Source organism: Microcebus murinus, chromosome 4 (genome assembly GCF_040939455.1).
Source record: "Microcebus murinus isolate Inina chromosome 4, M.murinus_Inina_mat1.0, whole genome shotgun sequence".
NCBI lineage: Eukaryota > Metazoa > Chordata > Mammalia > Primates > Cheirogaleidae > Microcebus > Microcebus murinus.
This window is the reverse complement of record NC_134107.1, coordinates 55,850,358-55,872,901: the sequence shown is the minus strand read 5'-3', so window position 1 is coordinate 55,872,901 and position 22,544 is coordinate 55,850,358. Positions and strand designations below refer to the sequence as shown.

The window sequence follows — 22,544 nt, the reverse complement described above, 5'->3', positions numbered from 1 at the left end:
GAGCAGCATCTTTAACATTAAACCCCTCAGAAACAAATCAAGTATCTCTGGAGAAGTTGTGTGGCATGGTCCCCTGAGGCTTTATAATGCATATTAATACATATGATGGTATTTCTTGGGTCAACATATGTGTGTAGCTAATACCCTGAGGCTAATTCCTTTTTTCTTTTCAATAGCTTTATTGAGATAAAATTCAATAAAGATGCAATGCAATAAATTACATGTATCACTAATTCATTTATAGTGTACAATTCAATTATTTTTAATATATTGGCAGAGTTGTACAGTCATTATCACAATTAATTTAAAACATTTTCATTATTCCACATCCCATATCTCCAACTGTAGGCAATCACTAATCTACTTTCTGTCTTTATATATTTTCTTATTCTGGATATTTCTTATAAATGGAAGCATACTTTATGTGGTTCCTTGTGACTAGCTTACTTCACTTAGCATAAGGTTTTTGAGGTTCATCCATGTTGAAACTTGGATTTCAGAACTTCATTCCTTTTTATGTCTTCAGAATATCCCATCATGTGTGTGTGTGTGTGTGTGTCTATACACACACACACACGTATTTTCTTCATCCACTCATCAGTTGATAGATATTTGGGTTGTTTTTACCTTTCAGATATTATAAATAATGCTGCTATAATTATTTATGTACAAGCTTTTGCTTGAGCATTTGTTTTCAATTATCTTGGATATACATGTATGTGTGTAATTGCTAGGTGATGTAATCAAAACCATTTGTACTCCCATAATATTTTGAAATAAAAAAATAAATAAAATATTAAAAAAAGAAAACATGCCAGTTGGACTTCATCAAAATTTAAAACTTTCTACATTAAAGGAAACTATTAAGAAACTGAAAAGGCAACCCACAGAAGGGAATACAATATTAGCAAATCACATATCTGATAAGGTAGAGTAGCAGGAATATTTAAAGAATGTCTATAAATCAACAATGAAAAGATAAATATTTGTCTTAAAAACGATCAAAAAACTTGAATAAATATTTCTCCAAAGAAAAAATACAAATAGCCAACCAGCACTTGAAAAGGTGTTCAACATTATTAGTCATTAGAAAAATGTAAATTAAGACCACAATGAAATACCACTTCATTTCCACTAAGATGGATAGAATAGACAAACAACAAAGAAAGGAAAAGAGCAAGTGTTAGAAAGAATTTGGAGAAACTGGAACATTCATACACTGCTGGTGAGAATGTAAAATGGTGCAGCCACTGCAGAAAATAGTTTGGCAGTTTCTTTTTTCTTTAAATATCCTAGTCTATCCCACAAATTAGGTGAATCCAAAATGCTAATGTAGATTAACAGTCAACAAAAAAGGATATGGATTACTTTTTGCTGCATCAAGCTGTATCTGGGTTCTGTTTCTAATCAAAGTGATTTTAATATAAACCATATACAAAGTAAATAGGTTACTTCATGACTCTAATTTGAATCTGATAAATTATGATATATAATTTACTTTAAACTTTCTATATAATTTAAATTTCACTACTTAATTTAATTGCACTATCTATATTCAACAGTTCTTAAAATGTTTATCACTTACTTTGGAGATTGAGATTTAGAGAAAATTAGTTTTCAACTATGAAAGAATGCTTCTCTATAATATTAAAATTTTCTCCTCTTGAAAAAAAAGATACATCAACTGCCATACTAAGTGTATTTAAGTTAGATAGAGATAACATACTTTTTGTTTTAATATGTGTATTGAATGACAAATAACTTTGTAATTGTAGCAAAATAAGAGAAATATCTTGAAAGATTGACCAAACTGTCTATTTGGGGCTGCTATGAAAAAATGCCATAAAGTAGGTAGCTCATAAACACCAGACATTTATTTCTCATAGTTCTGGAGTCTGAGAAGTCCAAGATTATGGCACTGATAGAGTTGGTGTCTGATGAAGGACTATCTTCTGGTTTATAAATGGTGTCTTCTCACTGTATCCTCACATATCAGAAGGAACAAGGCAGCTCTCTGGGGCTTCTCTCACAAAAACATTAATCCCATTCATGAGGGCTATGCCGTCACTACCTGAATACCTCCCAGAAGCCCCAACTCCTAATACTATCACATTGGTGACTTAGTTTCAGTACATAAATTTGGGAGTTAGGGCATAAACATTCAGACCATAGCAATCTCATTATTAAAATTGCTTTTAATTCAGTCATCAGAAAATATCTATGATTGGTTTATGTCTTTGAATTGTGACAGGTGTCAGAAGGGGTCCTAGGCAAAAATATAAAATTGATCATTTTTATTCATCATCTAATAAGCCAACAGGTTTAAATGGGCATGCGTATCTTCTCTTTTTTTCTTACCCTGAGATATATCCTTAACAGTTAGTTTGAGAAACAGGTGCATTTTTTTTCTATTACAAAGACCTATTTACTAAGTAATTATCAGGAGAGATGCATTACAGTATTTTATTTGCTAAGAGTCAAGTGTGACTTCTTTCTCTAGGCTATGCTTAGTTTGTAATTTATAGTAGAAAATTTTGTACACCGGGAGTCCTAGGCAACATTTAAAATATTTTTGTTTGTTTTGTCTTTCCTCTTAATTCTCTATGTAATGTCCTACTAAACAAAATTATGAAATATTTTGTTTCTAGCCCTCTGCCTATAAAAATTCTGTTTCTCCCCAATGTATTCAAGTAGATCTATACCCACACTTAAATAAACACATAGAGTCCAGCCCACATCTAAGCATCTACTTTAAATGGGAGGAACATGAGCTTCTTTAAACCCTTTCATAATTTTCCTGCTGCAGGGATGATTGTCAGTGATGAGAATCATATGATAGCTGTATTATCTAATGATTAAGTTCCCCTGCCCTCCAAGAACAAATTTAAATTTGTAGGCAAAAATTTCTCCTGGAAATATGGCAAACATTTTCTGTTCCATTAGTTGCAATGATATTGAATGTGTCTTTCTGAAAAAGTGTACAGTGTCCTTAGTGTGGTTTACTTGAGAACAATAATTAATAAACACAAACTCTAATTTTCATATGTATGTCAAAAAATGATTAAATTGTTATCAAGAGATCATTAAATGTATAATAAGCATTAACAGGGATGAAGGTTGATAAAGTAAAATTTGACCAAAGTCTCCCAGAACACATTTTCAATTTATAATGAAAAACGAAATTCTCCTTTGTCTGTACATTTCTGATAAATATTTGAAATAGGCACTGACATCTGGGGAAAAATCTACATCTGAAATTCATCTCAATATCCATATGTGCCACCAATTTGATGGTCTTTCATCACAGCTTCAGATCTTTTTCAATTCCAGTGTAGTCTCCCAGTCTCTCATTCCACTGTTGACTTTACATATATGGATCTAATCTCAATCACATAAATTGTCATTTAAAATATCGTCTCACCAAGTATACAAAGCCCCCTTCTCTCTTATTAAATCAGCAGCACAAAAAAGGGTATATATTTTCAAAACAGTTTTAGTAAATCTTTAGGAAATGGGTCATGGTAAATTGCCAAGACAAATCTCATTTTTTTTTCTCTTGTCAGTCAGACAATTAGCCAATAAACCAGCCATTTAACGAACAATCAAAACACATTGGTTCAGTATTTTAAATCCTCCTTAACACATTGAGTTGTGGAATACCCACTTTCTGCTAGATTTCTCTAGTCATCACATGCTGGGAGGCCCTATTCATTGTAGCTTTCTGATAATCTTTCATCCGTCATCACCCTAGCACAATCTGGAACTTTTTCTCACACTAGTTTAACCCCTTGGACTCTGCTATCTGCTAACCCTTGATGTTCTCTGAATACTAACAATTCTGTGCCCTGCTACTTACTTCATAAATCCATAAAAGTGATAGTCAATGACCATAAAAGATTAATGTACTATTTCTTCAGTCTATAATTATCCAGTAATAGTTACATTAGCAGATCTTTATAGTGTACTTTTTGTAAGCAAGATGCTTTCTAAGCAATTTACATATATTAATGATTTAATTATCATACTAGATAAATACTATTATTGTATCCATTTCACAGAGACACTAACTCTATTTCTTTGCTTGTTTCCATTAGGGTCTCTGGATATCGTGAAAGGGTGATGTAATTACCTGGGTAATTGCTCCTCAGGGAACCTAACTCCACTCACAAAACCTCTCATCAGCTTAAAAAGAGGGAGTCAGCATTGCAGTCCCAGACTAGGAAGGTATTAATGCCGAGTGGGCAGGGACATGCTGAAGTGAGCTTCCTGGGCCCATGTGATGCTCAGAGGTCAGTTCTGCTTGTGACCAGTGCTCAAGCCCAGATCTCCCAGCCCTGCCTCCTGCAAGAGCTTTCCGAAGGAGTCCTAACGCCACCCCACAATTTGAAGCCCTCTAAATGTTTCTCTAGTCAGCCATTACCTTCCTGAACCTGTGTGGTAGAGTGAGAGGAAACATTTCCTAAACTCGATGGCAGCTAAAGAACAAAACAAAAGTATCAGAGAACACCACAGATTCTAGAAATAGTTCTGCTATCATATTACCTTGGGTTACTCACGCAACGCATGTGTCTTGTTTATGTGCCCATCTGCTAGGTGAGAAATCCTTGTCTTCTTGTTTCCCTCACAGATGTAGTTTGAGAATCAGTGAGGCAAAGACAAGGGAAGAGCATTATTAATAGAAAGTTGAAGATAAGTTGGCGGTGACCGACCCCTTCTGAGAATGCCTGCGAGGAGATAGAGTGGGCGGAATACTGACGTTCTCTGGTTGCTAAGGGCTCACATTAAATACCCAGAGCCATTCTCCAAGGTAGGTATTAACATTTTTATCTTTAAAAATAAAGAAACAAATTTTCTTTAAAAAAGAAAGAAACACAAAGATAAAGCAGGTAAGATTACACTGCACATAGCCACGGAACATTCTGACATGTGTGATCATTTGCCAAGGTCAATGATCTGTCCCTGAGTTTCCCTACCCTATGTTCTAGCACAGGCACAGACTGTAGCACAGAGCTTTTCCTAAGCTAAAACCTACTGAGTTAAACTGCATCAGAGTGTAAGTGCTCAGGGATCCTGTATTTAGTTAGGCAATGAAACTTTTTTTCATTTTTTTTATTCCCATATTTTCATGACAAGAAAAATTATGAAAAAAAATCAATGATCTTAAAATCCTAGTTAGATCAACTGCTTTCATTTTCTCCAGTAGGAAAAATTATGAAAAACCTAAGTAATTTTAATATCCCAATACATCAACAGTTTTTATTTTCCCCATGTTTTATTTCAGTCTTTTGTCAGAGTGCTGTATTTTATACCCACTGCCATGATAATTATTTTTCTGCACCACACCACACCCATCTTCACCATTTAGTGTGGAAAATTTCTGCCAATTCCTCAGGCCTCAGGCAAAATGTTACTTTCTTAAGAAAAGTTTTCCTGAATTTTAAGAAGAAATTAGTTTTTGACCTCTAGGTCGTTCTCATGGTATCCTGAACTTTTTCTTTATGGCACTTAATATAATTGTTACTAGCTTGGAGAGAAGACTTAAGGGTATGTGATGATTGCATTTGAATATCTGTGGCAGAAGATGTGTTTTTTTGTGACCTGTGGTTCAAAGTTGCTGTGAAGATTTTCTGACCAGATCCAGGACTTTATTGCGTGGGTCCTGCACGGTGCTTGCCGCAGAGGAGTGCTAATTGATTATAGATCTACAGAGCAACAAAGAACTTAATAATAACCAGCATGGAACAGTGAAGTCCTGTTTCTGGATAAGTTTAGCAGTGGCTGAACAGAGAGTTCATATCAGAGAAAATGCAGACAGATTTTTCAGCACACATGGGAAGTATGTTTGTACATGTAGAATTAGGTAAGTAGGGGTGTGTGTGTGTGTGTGTGTGTGTTTGGGTGAATGAGTTGAAAACTACATTCAGTAGTTCTTCCTACCCTGCTAGTCCAGTCTTCTATTGGTATAACTGCAGTGGCCCAGACAATGCTCAGCTCAAAACACACACAATGTAGGCAGGTGGTTTTCTCCTCCCCTCTGCTCCCTTCCTCTCCTTTCTAAAAGAATATACCTTGAAAATCTGTTTAGGCTCCCAGTGTTGTTGCTGCAGTGTATTCAGCTGTGTGTCTGAGCCAGAAAGAAAAATCCCCAATGGATAAGGTAAGTTGTTTTTGAAAACTGTTGAGTTGACAGATTGTGGTTACAGTCACTGACAAAATATTTTCATGAACCTTTAAGTCTCAACGCAAATCCACCAACCTAAGTTCCTACCTCCTCCTGAATCATCCAGGTCTTTGCACATAATTTTTCAAGTTGCTTCCTAATCTTTTCAAAGTATAGAATAGCTAAATCTAGTATGGGTCCAAAATCCAGGCTTTTCAAGTTTAATTCTCCTGCTATTTGCTCTAGGCTCTGGTTACTACCATTATTTCTGCCTTGTTTTGGACTTCAGTGATTTATACAACTATACTCATTCATCAGGTATTTTTTTAGCTGTTTTATATACCATGTTCTGTGCCTCATATTGATATATTTACCAAAAATATCTGTTCACATAATCTCAACATTAGTCTATATTTTGTGCTAGGATTGCCTGTGTATGTCTGTTTCCCCAGCAGCTTTTAAGGACCAGGCAACTCCACACCAACACAAGGCACTAATTTCTTAGCTGATTCAAGGTGCACTACAACAGGATTTTAGCTGATCCTAGGATCCAAAGATCTTAGCTGATCCGAGGTGCACTACAACTTGCAGCCATAATTTTGTATCTGCCTAGCACTTCTCTAGGTTAGCAACGGTAACATCCTTCATAGTGGAAATTTCCTGATCGTGGTCATATGTCAGTTTTCAGAAATAAGACCTTCGTCCACATAAGTCTGTATAGTTTGTTTTGTTCTTCTTTTTCCTCAGTGCCCAGTGATCCTTCTCCATAATGATGTCATCTCACTACTTTGTTTCTGATTTTTGAGGCGGTGCTGATCCCATGGGATGACATTTCAACATGAAGAATTCCAATAGCTCTTTGGGGTTCCTACCTACGACATTCATTTTGGTTGGCATCCCAGGCCTCGAAGCAGAGCACCTCTGGATATCGGTCCCCTTTTGCCTGATGTACATGATCATCTTCCTTGGCAATGGCACCATTCTTCATGTCATCAGAACAGAGGCTGCCCTACATCAGCCCATGTATCTCTTCCTTGCCATGTTGGCACTGGCTGAGGTTGGTGTTTCTGCATCCACCCTGCCTACAGTGTTAGGCATATTCCTTTTTGACACCACTGAGATTAGTTTTGGAGCATGTCTTCTCCAAATGTTTTCTATCCATTCTTTCTCCATTATGGAGTCAGCTGTCCTGCTGGCCATGTCTGTGGACCGTTTTGTGGCCATCTACAGTCCGCTGCGCTATACAGCCATCCTGACACTGCCTCGCATCTTCAGTGCAGGAGCTATCATTGGGTTGAAGAGCATTATACTCATGGCCCCATTGCCCATTCTCTTACGGCGCCTGCCCTTCTGTGGCCATAATGTCCTCTCCCATTCCTATTGCCTCCACCCCAACCTTATCCATCTACCTTGTGGGGATATTTCTATTAACAATATCTATGGGCTATTCATTGTTATCTCCACTTTTGGGCTGGACTCCTTCCTGATTGTGGTCTCCTACGGGCTCATACTCCATACTGTACTAGGTATCGCCACTGGAGAAGGGCGGAAGAAGGCACTCAACACATGTGGCTCACATGTCTGCGCTGTGCTCGCTTATTACGTACCTATGATTGGTTTGTCTATGGTACACCGCTTCGGACACCACGTGTCCCCTCTGCTGCAAGTCATGATGGCCAATGCTTACCTCTTCTTCCCACCTGTTGTCAACCCTATTGTGTATAGCATTAAGACCAAGGAGATCCGCCGTGGCATTGTCCGAATGCTATCAGAGAAAAGACCCAGAGCTTAGCAGAAGGCCAAAGTAGGAAGGGAGATTTGTTTGTTTGTTTTCTATAATCACCGGTGGCCCTAGCTTTGCAGTTAATGCAGTTAATGTTACCATAAAGCATGGTATCTAAGGTGAGGTTCTACATAGTCTGGCTGTGAACTGAAGTGGTGTACAAGTAGGAGTGGATTACGTTTGACAGAACAGTACACAGAAATGATATTATTTTAAAACTTGTTGCGTAATCTGAGGTTTTTTCTAATACCTGCACACCAGTACAGGCTCTGGCATGGCATGCACCCGCTTCCCCAATGCTCCAAGTTGGAAATCTCAAAGATTACAAATCTTGTTCATTACACATTATTCTGAAGTTCTCCCAGCTAGGATGCAGAAAGTTTTAAAGAGGCAAGCATCTTTTTTGTAGATAATGATATTTACTAACTGATCAGATATTCCTTTGCAGGCATTTGAAATAATGTAAAGAGTTTATACTTGTATTATCCAGGGAAAAAAATTAAGATTAGAATATATATACTAGCACTTTATATTTATTATTTCACTCACTGCTCACAACAATCATGTGAGGTAGGATTAATGTAATTATGATTTTTCAGATGAAAAACTGATGTTTACATATAGTAACCATCTTGCTCAAGCCTACAAGAGCTAGCATTGGAACCAAATTGGGTCAGACTCCAGAGCCTGAACTCTTAACCCCTGAAAAAATGTGCAGCTGAGCAAAAACTGAAGCTCTTTGATCTTGTTAGTAGCAAGTCAAGTAGAATTTACTGAGCACACTCAATGGGTCAGGCATAATTCTAGACCTTAGAGATAAAGCAGTGACAAAAGAGAAAAGGCCCCATCTACTTTTGGAGCTTAGAAAGGACTGCCCAGCCCCCATATTCTCCATCTCTGCTGTACTTTGTACTTCCTGGAATGATGTTTAGAAGTAATTTTAAATATACTTTATAACACCTCACATACAAATAACCACACATAAATAAAGCTTTTGAATGCAAATTTTAAATGGTTTGCTTACATCTTGCATTGTAAAGATGTCGATAGCTGATAAAAAACTTCTTGTATAAGTTAATTCTGTGGCTCTACCTCCAGGTTTCCATATGCTTTGTTTCCATGGACTCTGACCTGGGGATCTGCAGTTGCCTAGAACCGCACCCTAGATTCATAGCCTACTGATGGATGACACAACTCTGCAAAGGACAATAACTTAGAATTATCAAGGGAAACCAAGCCGGTAAACACACAGGAAGGACTATTCCAAAGGTGGTCATAGAAATTAGAATGGTTATTCCCCAGGATAAGAAGAAAAGACGGGGTATCTTTAGACTCTTTGGAGAAAGATATCCCACAGCTAGAAAGGTATAGGAAGAGATGATGGGAGGGATCTAAAATTTTTTAAATAAATTTAAAACATCTCTTATTGAAACAGTTGCTTTATTTGTATTAATAGAGAAACTGGATTAAAAGAAAGATATGCAGTGTCCTGGCTAGCATTAAAAATTTTCTTGACAAAATTGAAAAGCAAATATCAGATCTAAAAGAAAGATAAAAATTCTTTGAATACTATCCCTGTGACAATAATGGCAGAGGCCAGTTTCCTGCAGCCTAATGGTCTAAGATCTGTGCTTTCACCTTAGCTGTGTAGGTTTGATTCCTGGGCATGGGATGAACCTATTCTGGTGTGGTGTTTGCTTTCACAGTTCTTTTCCCTTCCGCACATAGCTTTTGCTCCCCTGTATTCCGTGGAGGCATATAAGGCTTTTAGATATTTGTGTACAAATGGTCACCTGAAAAGCTGGGACCCTAGAAAATACGGCTGGACAAAAATTGCAGGTTACACCTTGTTTATGACCAGCAAGGCTTTTTTCTTTCTTTGAATTGTTGTTGTGGCTTTTCTAGATCTCATAAAAACAGTTCTCCACCTCGTAAAGACACCTCTTGCTTCCTTGATTAAGTTACAACCTTGGTTAAGGCTTATTGATTTCACCTAAAAGGATACTTTAGCTCAAAAGGTAACAAGATAAAAACACCAGCTGTTTTTCCCAGCTATGGTTTGCTTCATTCATCTTCACTTCTTTCTACTCCTTCTTCTTCACCAATCATAGAGTTTTGGCCAATCAAAAGCGGCTAACAGTTCCAACTATATTTAAGTAAGGCCAATGCTGAGCTGTAACCAGTCCAGCTGCTTCTGTACTTCACGCCCCTTTTCTGTATGTCACTTTTTCTTTTCTGTCCATAAATCATCTCCAGCATTTGAGTCTCTCTGAACCTGTTCCAGTTCAGCTGCCTAATTTGTGAATCGCTCTTTGCTCAATTAAACTCTATTACATTTTTGTCAAGAGTAGGTTCTGAAATAGAGCTCCCTGAGACTCCCAGGAGCACTAAGAGTCGAGTCCAGGCCAGGCACCCGTGGGACCCATTTTGTCCATTGCTCTCTCACTGTCACTGAGGCTCGTGGGTAAGTTCTCTTGCAGATTCCCAAATGCCACAGATTTGTGTTTTGAACTCTCTGAGTTTAAGCAAATTTTTTATCCTAAATGGATTCAGAAGTTACATCAGAAACTAAACTAGGTCTGGGATCAGATTGAATGTGATAATTAATTAGCTTAGATCCATTTAGAGACCTCAAATGTCTAACTGAGTTAGGCAGAATGGAACAGTAAATGGCAATTCTACAGGGGGTATGAATCCCAACTTTCAGGGGTTCACAGAGATGTCTCTGTTCTATCCCTTTGTTCCTTTTTCTTGTGTACCTCAGAAAAATCATTGGAGATCTGAGAACCAAAGCCAAGACTGAAGGTGAAAATAGGGTCCTTAATTTCTGGAAAAACTGAGTACTCTACTTTCTGGCAATGACTACCTATATATATACAAATATTAGGCCCTAGAAGCAAAAAACATTTACCAAAATGACAAGATCTTACTAAAAGCAAAATTGATATTTTTAGCTCTTTGAGGTATCTCCGTATTACTACCCACAGAGGTTGTACTAATTTCCAGGCCCACCAGCAGTGTATGAGTGTTCCTATCTCTCGGTATCCACACCAACATTTGTTGTTTTGGGACTTTTTGATAAAAGCCATTCTCACTGGAATTAAGTGATACCTCATTGTGATTTTGATTTGCATTTCCCTGATGATTAGAGATGTTGAAAATTTTTTCATGTTGACAATTATATGAAGCAACTGCAGTACAAGAAGTGGGGGAAACAGTTGCTGACTTAGGTAATTTTGGAAATGGGTAGAAAGCAAAAGGAAGGTAATATGTAGGGTACTCTAGCCGATGAAGTAGTTTCTTTTGGGGGTGTGGATTAACAATTCTGCAGCTACTATACATGTGTTGGGACATAAAGAACAATACCACAAAGTATGGTGTTTTGGCATGTTGAATACTTTAAATTAAAGAAAATTGAAAGTCCTAACGGATCAACACATAAGTGGACATTTAGGAGTAACATTTATTGGGTGTTGGGAGGGTGGGAGGGGGGAGGAAGGGATGGGTGTATACAACCACAATGAGTAAGATGTGCAACATTTGGGGGATGGACAGGCTTGAAGCTCTTACTCGAGGGGGGAGGGGGGCATGGACGATATATGTAACCTTAACACTTGTACCCCCACAATATGCTAAAATAAAAAATAAATAAATAGAAATAAATAAATAAAAATAAATGATAAACTATCACATACCTTCTCAAGAATACAATTTCTAATTCATGAAATAAAATTAGTCATAGAATTTTAGAGTAAAAAAAAAGTAAATTGGGAGGATTTAAAATATTTTTGTGTTTTTAAGAAATACTATAATTTGGGGGATAGGTAAGCATGGAATAATTAGCAGAAACACTATAAGAATTTAAATAAATGGCAGGGGCAATATATGTAACCCTAATAATATTTGTACCCCCATAATATGATAAAATAAAAAAATTTTTAAAAAGCCTCAGAACCAAGGTCTCTCTTGGACCTTCCTCTGTCCTCCTGTCTCTCTGGTCACTTTCTTTTCTGAAGCACCCAGAGGAATTTTCTCTAAAGTTCTCTTATCCGATTAAGGAAGGTACCACCAGAAGAAAAGCAATTGTCTTGGACTCCCTTTCTAGGAATCTCATGAAATAACCAGAAAAGAAGAAATCAAAAGTCAGTCATAACCACACCCAGAAAGACTATTCATCTATTCTTTTGCAGCTTTGAGAGATTACCTGAGATACTCTATCTGCATAGTAAGACAACCTTTGCTCATAGTGAAGTTCCACTGGCTCGCCTTCCCAACACCTCCCCCAGAAGTCAGAGGAAATTTGTCCCAGGCCATTGTCCTTTGGACTCATTCATTTCTCCTGAAAACCATTTACTACCCATGACAATTGCCTACATTTCCCCTTTCTCCCTCTCCCCTATGAAGAGAATATATAAGCTTCAACCATCCAGCTTTCCTTTGAGTCTCATATTTTAAATAGCTTTTCTGCTTATGAACGTTAACAAATTTGTGTGATTTTTCTCCTATTAACCTACTGTCAGTCATTCCAGCAAAGCTTCGGAGAGGATGAAAGTGAAATTTTCCCTCTACCCCTTCACGTGTGTGCTGGAATTGAACAGTTAAGTATACCACTGGCAGATGGTGGAAACCAGCTTTCTCACTGTTAGAGTGGAAAGGTATAGACACACAAAAGGAAAGAGTTCAAGTGACCCATGTATTAGAGTTGGGGGCATCAGTAAGAAGTCATTTAAGCCTAATATAGATGCAGATAGTTAAACACAGAAATATTTACAGATATTTGTATATTCTCAGGTTAGTATGTAGACATTTATTTCATTGCTCTCTAAGCTAAGAGTTCCTAGAAGCAATGACAACTGAGTAGCAATAAGCACATGCATTCACATAAAACTAAATATTTTTGGAAATAATTTTAACTTATCTGGCAAATAAACCTGTATAGGAAATATTGAAGTTCAAAATGATTTTTAATGAGAAAATAAACTTAAGGCTTCCATAAATTAAAAAAGTGATTCTAGCATTATATTGTATGCTGTAATAATATCAACAGGGAGAAAACAACTTTAAACATTTTTAAACATCAAATTTAAATGCATGTACATATTTTTGTTGCAAAGATTTATGTTAGGGTGATCATTAAAATGCTTTAAAACATAAAAATACATTATTATTCAAAACTTTTTAATGGAGGCAAAATACAGCTTTCAGTTAGAGGAAAAAGGCATTGAGGTAAAATATCTGTTAAAGAATATGTTCAGGTATTCTTAAATTCATGATGTCAGGCATCGAAACATTAACCAGTTAGATTCTACTGGATATTTAAAGATGGGATATAACAATTTGTTTTAAACTGACTATAATACTGTATATCTCAAAATATATGCAAATCAACTATGTAAATTTATCATAAAATTTTTGATATCAACCTGAAAATGCTTGAGAAGATACAGGTGTACCTTGGAAATAATGTACACACAGTTCCAGACCACCACAATAAAGTAAATAACGCAACTGAGCAAGTCATACCATTTCTTTTTATTTTTCAGTGCATATAAAAGTTATGTTTTTAGTACACTGTAGTCTATTATGTGTTCAATAGCATAATATCTAAAAACGGTACATACCTTAATTTAAAAGAGTTTATTGCTAAAAAGTACTAACAAAGTGAACATGTGGTTGGAAAAGTGGTGCCAATAGGCACCGACTCAGGGTTGTCACAAACCTTCATTTTGTGAAAAATGCAGTATCTGCAAAATTCAATAAAGTGAGGCACAATAAAATGAGATATGCTTATATAGAGACTTTTGTTGCAATTTAGTTTAAAGAATAATAAAGTTTTGATGACCACTATTCTAAATAGATGAAGCAAAGGGAACCTTGGTGAGCTGGATGAGTTGGGGTGAAGAGCATGTGATAGGAAACATTTTTGTCATTATTGGAGACCCTGAGTGTATGAAGCTGAGAACCAGACACTAGTTACTGATCAACCAACACAGTCCTATCAATCCACTCTATGCAAAGACCTGTGTTGTTTAGGAGATGAGAGGATGGCCATTTCCATTTCACCAAAGTTTCCAGGAAGCCTGATTAACCATAGGCAGAAGCAGACAGGACCAACTAGACCCATGCTCATGGGGCTGAGGGAGGAATGAGGTGAAGATATGCATAGAGAAGCTACTGAAGGCTGAAGGGAAGGAGGGAAATGTGAAATAGGTATATCTAGGCACAATGATATCAGATCTATTTTTCAGTAGATGCTTATCTAAAAATAGAGCCTAGGTTCTGCTAAAGCAGATTTTGCTGCTTATGCTGGGATTCTTAGAATCTGTAGTCTGGGCATTGCAAGGTTGTCTTGTCAATATTTTACTTTGTGCCTCAGGTGAGGTCATTTTGTCAGCGGTTCATCCTCACAGTCCCATGGCACATAAGTTCTGGGTATGAAGACCACTGGATGGTGGGTTGTGGGAAGAGTCTGGTTTCTTACATAACAGAAGGTCACTTCATAGGTAGGTTTATCACATAATGTGTTGCTTAAACACGGACATTTTTGAGATCAAAAGAGGGTGTTATTAATAATGATGCTGAGGAAAACAGGTGTAAACCATGAATATCTGGGGCAAATCAGGAAGTATGCCCGTTTTACTCAAAGACGTGTTCCTAGGGTAATGTTTCCTTATTGGGGGAATACTCTTAATCCTTGCCCAACCAATAAAAGTGGAAATTTGCTTTATTTCAATTCAAATATCAAGTCCCAAGCCTTTACTGTTAATTTACTATTTGTTGAGCCTTTTCCTAGGAGCTTTGAGGGAATAAGGAAAAGGGAAATTTATCATTTCTGCTCCAAAGATATCGTATCTGGATAAAGAAGGAAGACATACACGTATACACAGAGAGAAACACGTTATCAATAAAATATGAGATGAAAAGGGCTTAGGAATAACTCTTGAAATTCATATTTAAGCCCGTGGCAACACTTTGAATTCCTCGTTCCTATGCCTGCTCAAAATGCCTAGTGTGGAGCTTTGCCCATAGCAGAAACACAATCTGCATTTATGGACTTAATAACAGTCCAGACCCCTTGGAATGATTCAGAGGAATCCCCTCTTGCAGGAAAACATGGTGGCAATTCCCTGCCTGATTGGCTGGGTCTTAACGCTGTATATGATGGGGTTAAGCACAGGTGGCACAAAGAGGTAGATGCTAGACATGAGCGTGTGGACCACAGGTGAAGCATGCTTGGCAACACGATGCATCACAGACACACCAATCATAGGCACATAATACACAAGCACAGCACTAATATGTGACACACATGTGTTGAGGGCTTTCCACCGTCCCTCCCCAGAAGCAATGCCCAGCACTGTGTAAAGAATCAACACATAGGAGACCACAATGAGCAGTGAGTCCAGCCCAAAAGTGGACAGAACAATGGCCAAGCCCAGGATGCTATTGAGCTTAGTATCAGCACAAGGCAGCTGGATCAGGTCTGAGTGGAGACAGTAGGAATGAGAGAGGATGTTAGTGTGACAATAGGGCAATTGCTTCAGAAGGACTGGAAGTGGGGCCATGAGTGCCACACTCTTCAGTGTAATGCTTAGACCCATGCAGATAATTCGGGGAAGGGTCAGGATGGCTGTATAGCGCAGTGGGTTGTAGATGGCTACAAAGCGGTCATAACTCATGGCCAATAGGACCCCTGACTCCATGCAGGAAAAGGTGTGAATGAAAAACATCTGGGCCAGGCAGCCATCAAAGTCAACCCTGCGGGCATCAAACCAAAGGATGCCCATAACAGTAGGCAGTGTAGAGACAGAGACGCCCACCTCAGTGACAGCCAACATGGAGAGGAACAGGTACATAGGCTCATGTAGGACAGGGTCCACCTTCACTGCTGCCATGATTAGGCTGTTTCCCACAATGGCCACAATGTATAAGAAGAAGAAAGGAATGGAGAGCCAGCCATGTTGAACCTCCAGTCCTGGGATGCCAGTCAGGAAGACAGATAGAAGGTCAAGACTTTCATTACTCTCAGCTCCCATGACACCAACAGCAGATATCAGACTCCACCTGCCATTTGAACAAAAAGTGAAGTTAGCTCCCACATGTTGGGTCTTCTGTCTGGTAAGCCCACCTGAAAAACTGAAGAATGGAGATAGAGGGAAGTGGAAGAAGTTGAATTCATCCACATGATTCTGAATAAAATGTGATGGACATCCCCTTCTTTCCTCCTGTTCCTCTGAGTTCTAGAATCCTAAAATGTTACATGGAAGGGAGATATGTGAGCCTGCTCATCTTTTAAAAAACATTTTAATGCTTTTTATTGATACATAATATTTGTACATATTTATGAGGTAAATTTGGCATTTTATTATAGGTATAGTACATGTAATGATCAAGTCAGGGTACTGAAAATATTATTTTGAGCATTTATCACTTCTATGTGTTGGGAACACTTAAAATCCTCTCTTTAGCCACTTTGAAATATACAATACATTGTTATTAACTATAGTCACCCTACTCTGCTATCAAACATCAAAACTTATTCCTTCTATATAAGTGTATATTTGTACCCCTTGACCAACCTTTATTCACCCTCCTAATAGTCCCTTCTCAGCCTCTGGTAATTATCACTCTATGCTCTGTCTCCATGAGATCAGCCTTTTCAGCTTCCATGTATTAGTGAGAACATGTGATATTTCAGACTGCTCAATCTTGTAAGACACAGCATAGCTTAAACATTAAGAGCAGGAACTTTGGATATTGCTTTTACTGTAGAAAACCTACATAAAAATGACATGTGGAGATTTTTAAATTGTGGCCAATTATGCAAACACACACAGACATTGACAGAGATCACTCGAAGATACAGAGGCATGATGAGAGAGTCTGAGAGTACCATACAGAAGCACAAACAGCACTATAGATAGAGACATACTTCTTACGTACACACCTAGAGACATATTTCTCATGTATACACCTGGACATGGACAAATTCAAACTCACCTGAAAGAGTTTTGTGAAGTGACAGTTGGATCAATAAGCAGAGGGCCAGACCACACAATGGCTTCAGAATGGGCCTCAGGCAGGCAGTAGCCAAGAGAGGAGGCAGACTTTATATGTCAGAGTGGGGTTCCCAGAGGCCAGGCCCTCTGGGGTCCTGCTTTGCCTGAGTGTGATGTTTTGCTAGTGATGGGGAAAGGAGAGGAGTTAGATATCACCTTGAGAATAGAAAGATAAAAAGAAAAAAAAAATCACTTCCCCTGGAGATACTGTCCTCTCCCCACAGAGAAAATGAACTTTCAACTCCTATCTTGTGATGAAGAAGATAAAGACAAATTTCTCCAAGCTCCATAGCAACACTCTCCCACAATGTTCCAGTCTCAAAACCGGAACTGCATGCCCAGAACCTAGAGCCTAGGTCCCTGAATTCCAAACTTCAAACCCAAATCCCAGGCAGTACCTACAGCTTGGATGTCAGTGGGCAAATTCCAGACCTCGGATCTCAGAAACCAAAGCTTTGAACCCAGAGACAACCCCAGGATTTAAACAGTAAAGGATATGACCTTGGCTTTCTTAGTCCACTTATCTCTACTGTCCTCTATTCAATTTCCACTCCCATAATTTTTCCCTCAACCCTCCACCAACTTCCACAAGTTTGAGGTCTCTTCCAGGATACTGAAGTTCCATGGGGTTCAAAATCGCACAAACTCAAGAGTGAATTCCTGGCTTTGCCACCTACCAGCTTCATGATTTTAGGGGATTAACATTCCTTCATCTTGGAACCTGATCTATACAAAGGTTAGCACCTATCTATGGGGGATAGGGTTTCAAATGAAAAGAAGAAAATAATTGGTTTGTTTGTTTTAATTTTGGGAGACAGGGCATAAATATTTATTTAATGAGCATATATAAGGAGAATCAAAGTAATTGCCCTCCCCCCAATGGAGTTCAGAAGCTTATGTACCATCCTGGAAAACAGGTTATGGAATGGGAGAGAAGAGTAATTCTCTGGAGGGGCAATAAAGGATGGTTAAGGAGAATAAATGGATCCAGGAACAGAGATTAACTTGTAAATAGTTCTCTTTGACAATGAAAGGGTCTGTTCTAGTGTAGTTACATATTTTGTCTTACAGGGAAGGAAACAAAAAACAACTGTTCTGTTGGTGAATCTGGTGAATCTAGGCAGAGAGAGGCCTGTGCTTTGGGAGAGAGCTTGAGGCTGCTTCTTCAATTCAGCATGTCAAAATGCCATATTTTGAGGTATTGGTTTCCGAGCTCCAACATTCCCTTGTGTAAAACTTCCCTAGAATTTTCATACACTAAAAGTGAATTGGTAGCTGTGGAGGAAAAAGTCAAGTCAATAGTGCAGTGGCAAAGGATTCCATTAAACCAGTCTCCCATTTCTGGGAATAAGCCAGTCCCACGCTTGTTTGTTTTTAGTTAAATGTGCCACCCATGATAATTGTCCTTATCATAAGTTCTGTTACAGGTCCCAATTTTAGATCTCCCAAACAAGTTCTTTTACCCAGTACTTAGGCTTCCCATTAAATATTTCATTTTACCTTTTCCTTGTTTCAGTTTCAAATAAAGTGAGGATGTATTGAGGGAAAAAAATGGCAAGAGGGCTTTCTTCCTTTCTTGTCAATCAAGTGATGAGCTAAATTCAACTAGGCAAACAGAAGATGGGAATGGGGGAAATGTTCCCTTCTCCATGCGAAACTCTAAAGTATCAGAGGGGCAGTTTGAAAAGAACACTTTCTGCTTTTCGTTATTATGATAGGATCAGTGGGCTCAGACATAATGAGTTGGGAACCAGGAGATGTAATTCAGGAGAACGCAGACAGCAGCCTTATGGGTAAGGACACAGAGTCACAGAAAAAGAAGGAGACTGAAATAATGCCTCAGATTGAGCACAAGTGTCTGGAAAGAAGAGGTCAGGCTTTGAGAAATGGAGTGAAGAGACTCTAGCTATGCTATTACAGGAGAAATGAAGGGAACATGCACCAGTCTGGGGCCAATTTCTTCATTCATACAATTAGTCATTTGGTTGTTCATTTAAATCACATGCACTGGTGTGCCAAACTCTGTGCTGGGTGCAAGGTTTTAGCTTTGACTGTCATTATTTCTCCTTTTTTGACTTTCGAAAATTTTTTTTCCAGGACTCAGTTTCTGCCTCCATTAAATGGGGAGATAAGAGAAATCCAAAATACTCCTTCATTCACTCTGATAGTGATAATGCTAAACAACATCTGTGCAAATCTTAACCCAAATGGTTTATTGTGTTGTCTATGGGGAAATTATAAACCTCTTCCTTACTCAAAGTTTAAATATTTAAATAGTAAATATGCCCCATAGAATGTAAGAACTTTCCACTATGGAGCAAAGCAAGGACAGGCACAATCTGCAGCTAAATGTTTGACGGACAAGAATACAAAAAGATTAAACATATCTCATTTAAAAAAGGAAGAAGAATTAATATATTTTCAGAAAAGACAAAGAAGTCTTAGAAGAGCTCCTAATCAGGGGACTTGTATACATTGAAGTACCATTGACAAAATAATCTTGCCTAACCCTCCCCCACCTCACTGTGACAACCAACTGATCTCTCTCTCTCTCTCTCTCTCTCTCTCTCTCTCTCTCTCTCTCTCTCTCTCTCTCTCTCTCTCTCTCTCTCTCTCTCTCTCTCTCTCTCCTATTTGCCCAAAGAGAAGCTGTAAAAATGGAGTTTGCCTGAATTTTGGATGTCAAGTAGGTTGGGATGGCAGGGTGCAGGAATTAGGGGAAAGGAATAAAATTGTATCAAGGAGCAATGACTGTGGAGTGGCTGAATTCTCTGAAGCTATTTCTGTGTTCCCCCTGCAGCACCTTGTGAAGATAATAAGGCTACAAGTCTGCATCTCCCCTCACCAAAAATATCATGTGCTGAGTGATGATGCACTCAGTTTCCCCCAACTTTAAAAGTTATTCCCAAATTGTCTTAGGCAATCTCTCAAGATCTTGTTTAAAGACCAAATGTTTCAGTGGGAAACTTGCTCTTTCTCTAAACAAAGATAATTGAAATATTTCCAAATATTCTAGACAAATATCCTAGTTTAAAGATTCTCAATCTTACACATGTATCAGAATAACTTGGATAAGTTATTAAAGCACAAACTTCTGGGTCCTATCTCCCAGAGTTTCTGGGTCAGGATGTCTGAGTAAAGTTCTCAGAATTTGCATTGCCAACAAGTTCCCAAGCAATTGTGATGCTGCTTGTCTGGGAATCATATTGAGAAGCACTTTTCCAAACTCTTGTTACTTTGAGTCTTGTTACTCTTGTTACACAGCAGATGGGCAGCAACCTAATACCTAAGAGGGATTATAAACATCATGCTTTTCAAGCTTTAATCATCTGAGGTTCTTATTAAGTGCTGTTGTTATTTCATAGGTCTGGTGTGGGACCAAAGATTCTGTTTCTTTAACAAGCTATCAACTAACAGATATGCCAATGGTATTGTTCATTGAACCATACTTGGAATAGTAAGTTTCTAAACTTTTCTGCCTAAATGTTTCTTCTCAGAGACTATATCTGCCCAAATCAGTACCCTCCCTTCACCTGCCATCCTGTGTCAAGTGCTCCAATCTCTCTTATCCTTTACAAGCTACTTCACAACCACTCAAATAGCCTGCCTTTATTTCTGCAAAGCAAATAGATTTTCTCTCTTGCATGAAACACCAAGCCTCAATAGTATTTTTCCTATTTTAATGTTTATCACTCCCTCACTCTGGGTGGTAGCAGAATTATTTGTGTTCAAGCTTATTTGCCCTGCAGAACTTTAGTTATACCCATATATGCCAAACAAAAATTTTCAGGGCATCTGTTGCTCTTTTTTTACATTTCCCTTGACAGGTCTATCTTATGAATTAAGATATGTCTTAGGTTATGGTATTCTCAGCGACTAGTGCAAGGATTTTCACATGGTAAATGTTCAATAAAAATGTATGACATTTTATTGAGTCAGATATTCTTTTATTAGTGCCACAACCACACCTATCAAGATTCTTTATTCACTTCCTCCATGTTCTAGCATTCCTAAAGTTAGCGAACAAGTCCTGGTCCTTCCTCCAAAAGAGTTCTCTCAGGGTTTGCAGCCTTCATCAGGCCTGGGATTTATGGAAGATCTTGAAGATTCCTTTGCGGATTTCCTTGGTCTTCACACTGTAGATGATGGGGTTGAGCAGAGGGGGTACAAATAGGTAGACATTGGACATCATGACATGAACAACAGGTGGGGCACTTTTCCAGAAGCGGTGGATCATGGAGACAGCAATTATGGGCACATAAAAGGCCAGCACTGCACAGATGTGTGACATGCAGGTGTTGAGTGCTTTGAGCCGCTGCTCCTGGGATGCAATGGCCAGCACAGCTCTCAGGATCAAAGCATAGGAAAGCAGGATGAAAGTTGAGTCCACACCATAGGTGAAAATGACCACAAAGAGCCCATAGATATTGTTGACATGGATGTCTCCACATGCCACTTTCATGAGATCTGGGTGGAGGCAGTAGGAGTGATGCAAAACATTGCCTTTGCAGAAGGGCAGTCGTTTCACCAGAAAGGGGAAAGGAAAGAGAGTGGTGAAACTCTTGGTAAGGATGCCCAAGCCCATAGCCAAGATGCGGCTGTTGGTGAGCACTGTGGCATAGCGTAGAGGGTTACAAATAGCCACAAAACGATCAAAGCTCATGGCCAGAAGTATGCCTGATTCCATGAAAGAGAAAGTGTGAATGAAGAACATCTGGACCAGGCAGGCATCGAAGCCAACATGGCGGTAGTTGAAGCAGAAGGTGGCAAGCACTGTGGGAAGTGTAGAAAGGGACACTCCCAGGTCATTGAGAGAGAGCATAGAGAGGAAGTAGTACATGGGCTGGTGCAGAGCAGGCTCCCGAAACACCAGAGCGAGGATGCTGAGGTTGCCTACGATGGAGATCAGGTAGAGGATGCAGAAAATCAGGGCAACCCAGGCTACATCTGTCTGTATCCCAGGAATGCCTGCAAGCTGGAGTGTGGCTGGCTGGAATGGGGTGCCATTGAGGCCCTGCATGTCAGGCAGGTGGGAGAATACAGATGGGGAATGGGCCCAGGAGGATGTGTTTAGGGAGTTCTTCACTTTCTTTCTTTCAGATATCCTGTCTCCAACAAAAGTTCAGAGATTGAAAATGTTTGCCTATCTGTGTTTCTGACTCACAGGTTAGACTCTAAGCTCTTTGAGGAAGCCACTGGGTTCTACTCATTTTTGTGTCACACTCATAGCATGGCAAGAAAACATGAACGAAGTCCTTTAGTCCTCACCTGAGACTGCAGTATCTTTCCACTTCCTTATCTTACCCCGGATGCCATGTTCTAGGAATTTTTTTTAAAAAATAGAAATTAGGATAGACTGGGCACAGGAAACCGTGCTCAGTCCTTTGGGGACTTTATAGTAGATAGCATAGATAGAACATCTCCTGCTATTAAATGACAGCTTCAATTACCTTTACTCAGACTTCACATCAGCCTCCCAATCCCAATGGCTGCCCCTGAACTTGTCATCATCATAAACTACTCCACCTCTGAAATCTTAAAT

General features: G+C 38.7%; 3 protein-coding genes across 3 annotated transcripts; 1 reads left to right on the top strand and 2 right to left on the bottom strand.

Annotated features, from left to right (window-relative positions):
• The first annotated feature begins 6,998 nt into the window (after positions 1–6,998).
• Positions 6,999–7,952, top strand: LOC105883343 (olfactory receptor 51J1-like). Its single transcript, XM_012786406.2, has one exon. The coding sequence runs from the start codon at positions 6,999–7,001 to the stop codon at positions 7,950–7,952; it is 954 nt and encodes a 317-aa protein (XP_012641860.2).
• Positions 7,953–15,028: 7,076 nt separating this feature from the next.
• On the bottom strand, positions 15,029–15,979 carry LOC105883342 (olfactory receptor 51I2-like). Its single transcript, XM_012786405.2, has one exon. The coding sequence runs from the start codon at positions 15,977–15,979 to the stop codon at positions 15,029–15,031; it is 951 nt and encodes a 316-aa protein (XP_012641859.2).
• A 5,098-nt stretch (positions 15,980–21,077) lies between these two features.
• On the bottom strand, positions 21,078–22,022 carry LOC105883494 (olfactory receptor 51I1). The gene has a single exon (XM_012786618.2). The coding sequence runs from the start codon at positions 22,020–22,022 to the stop codon at positions 21,078–21,080; it is 945 nt and encodes a 314-aa protein (XP_012642072.1).
• Between the last annotated feature and the right edge of the window lie 522 nt (positions 22,023–22,544).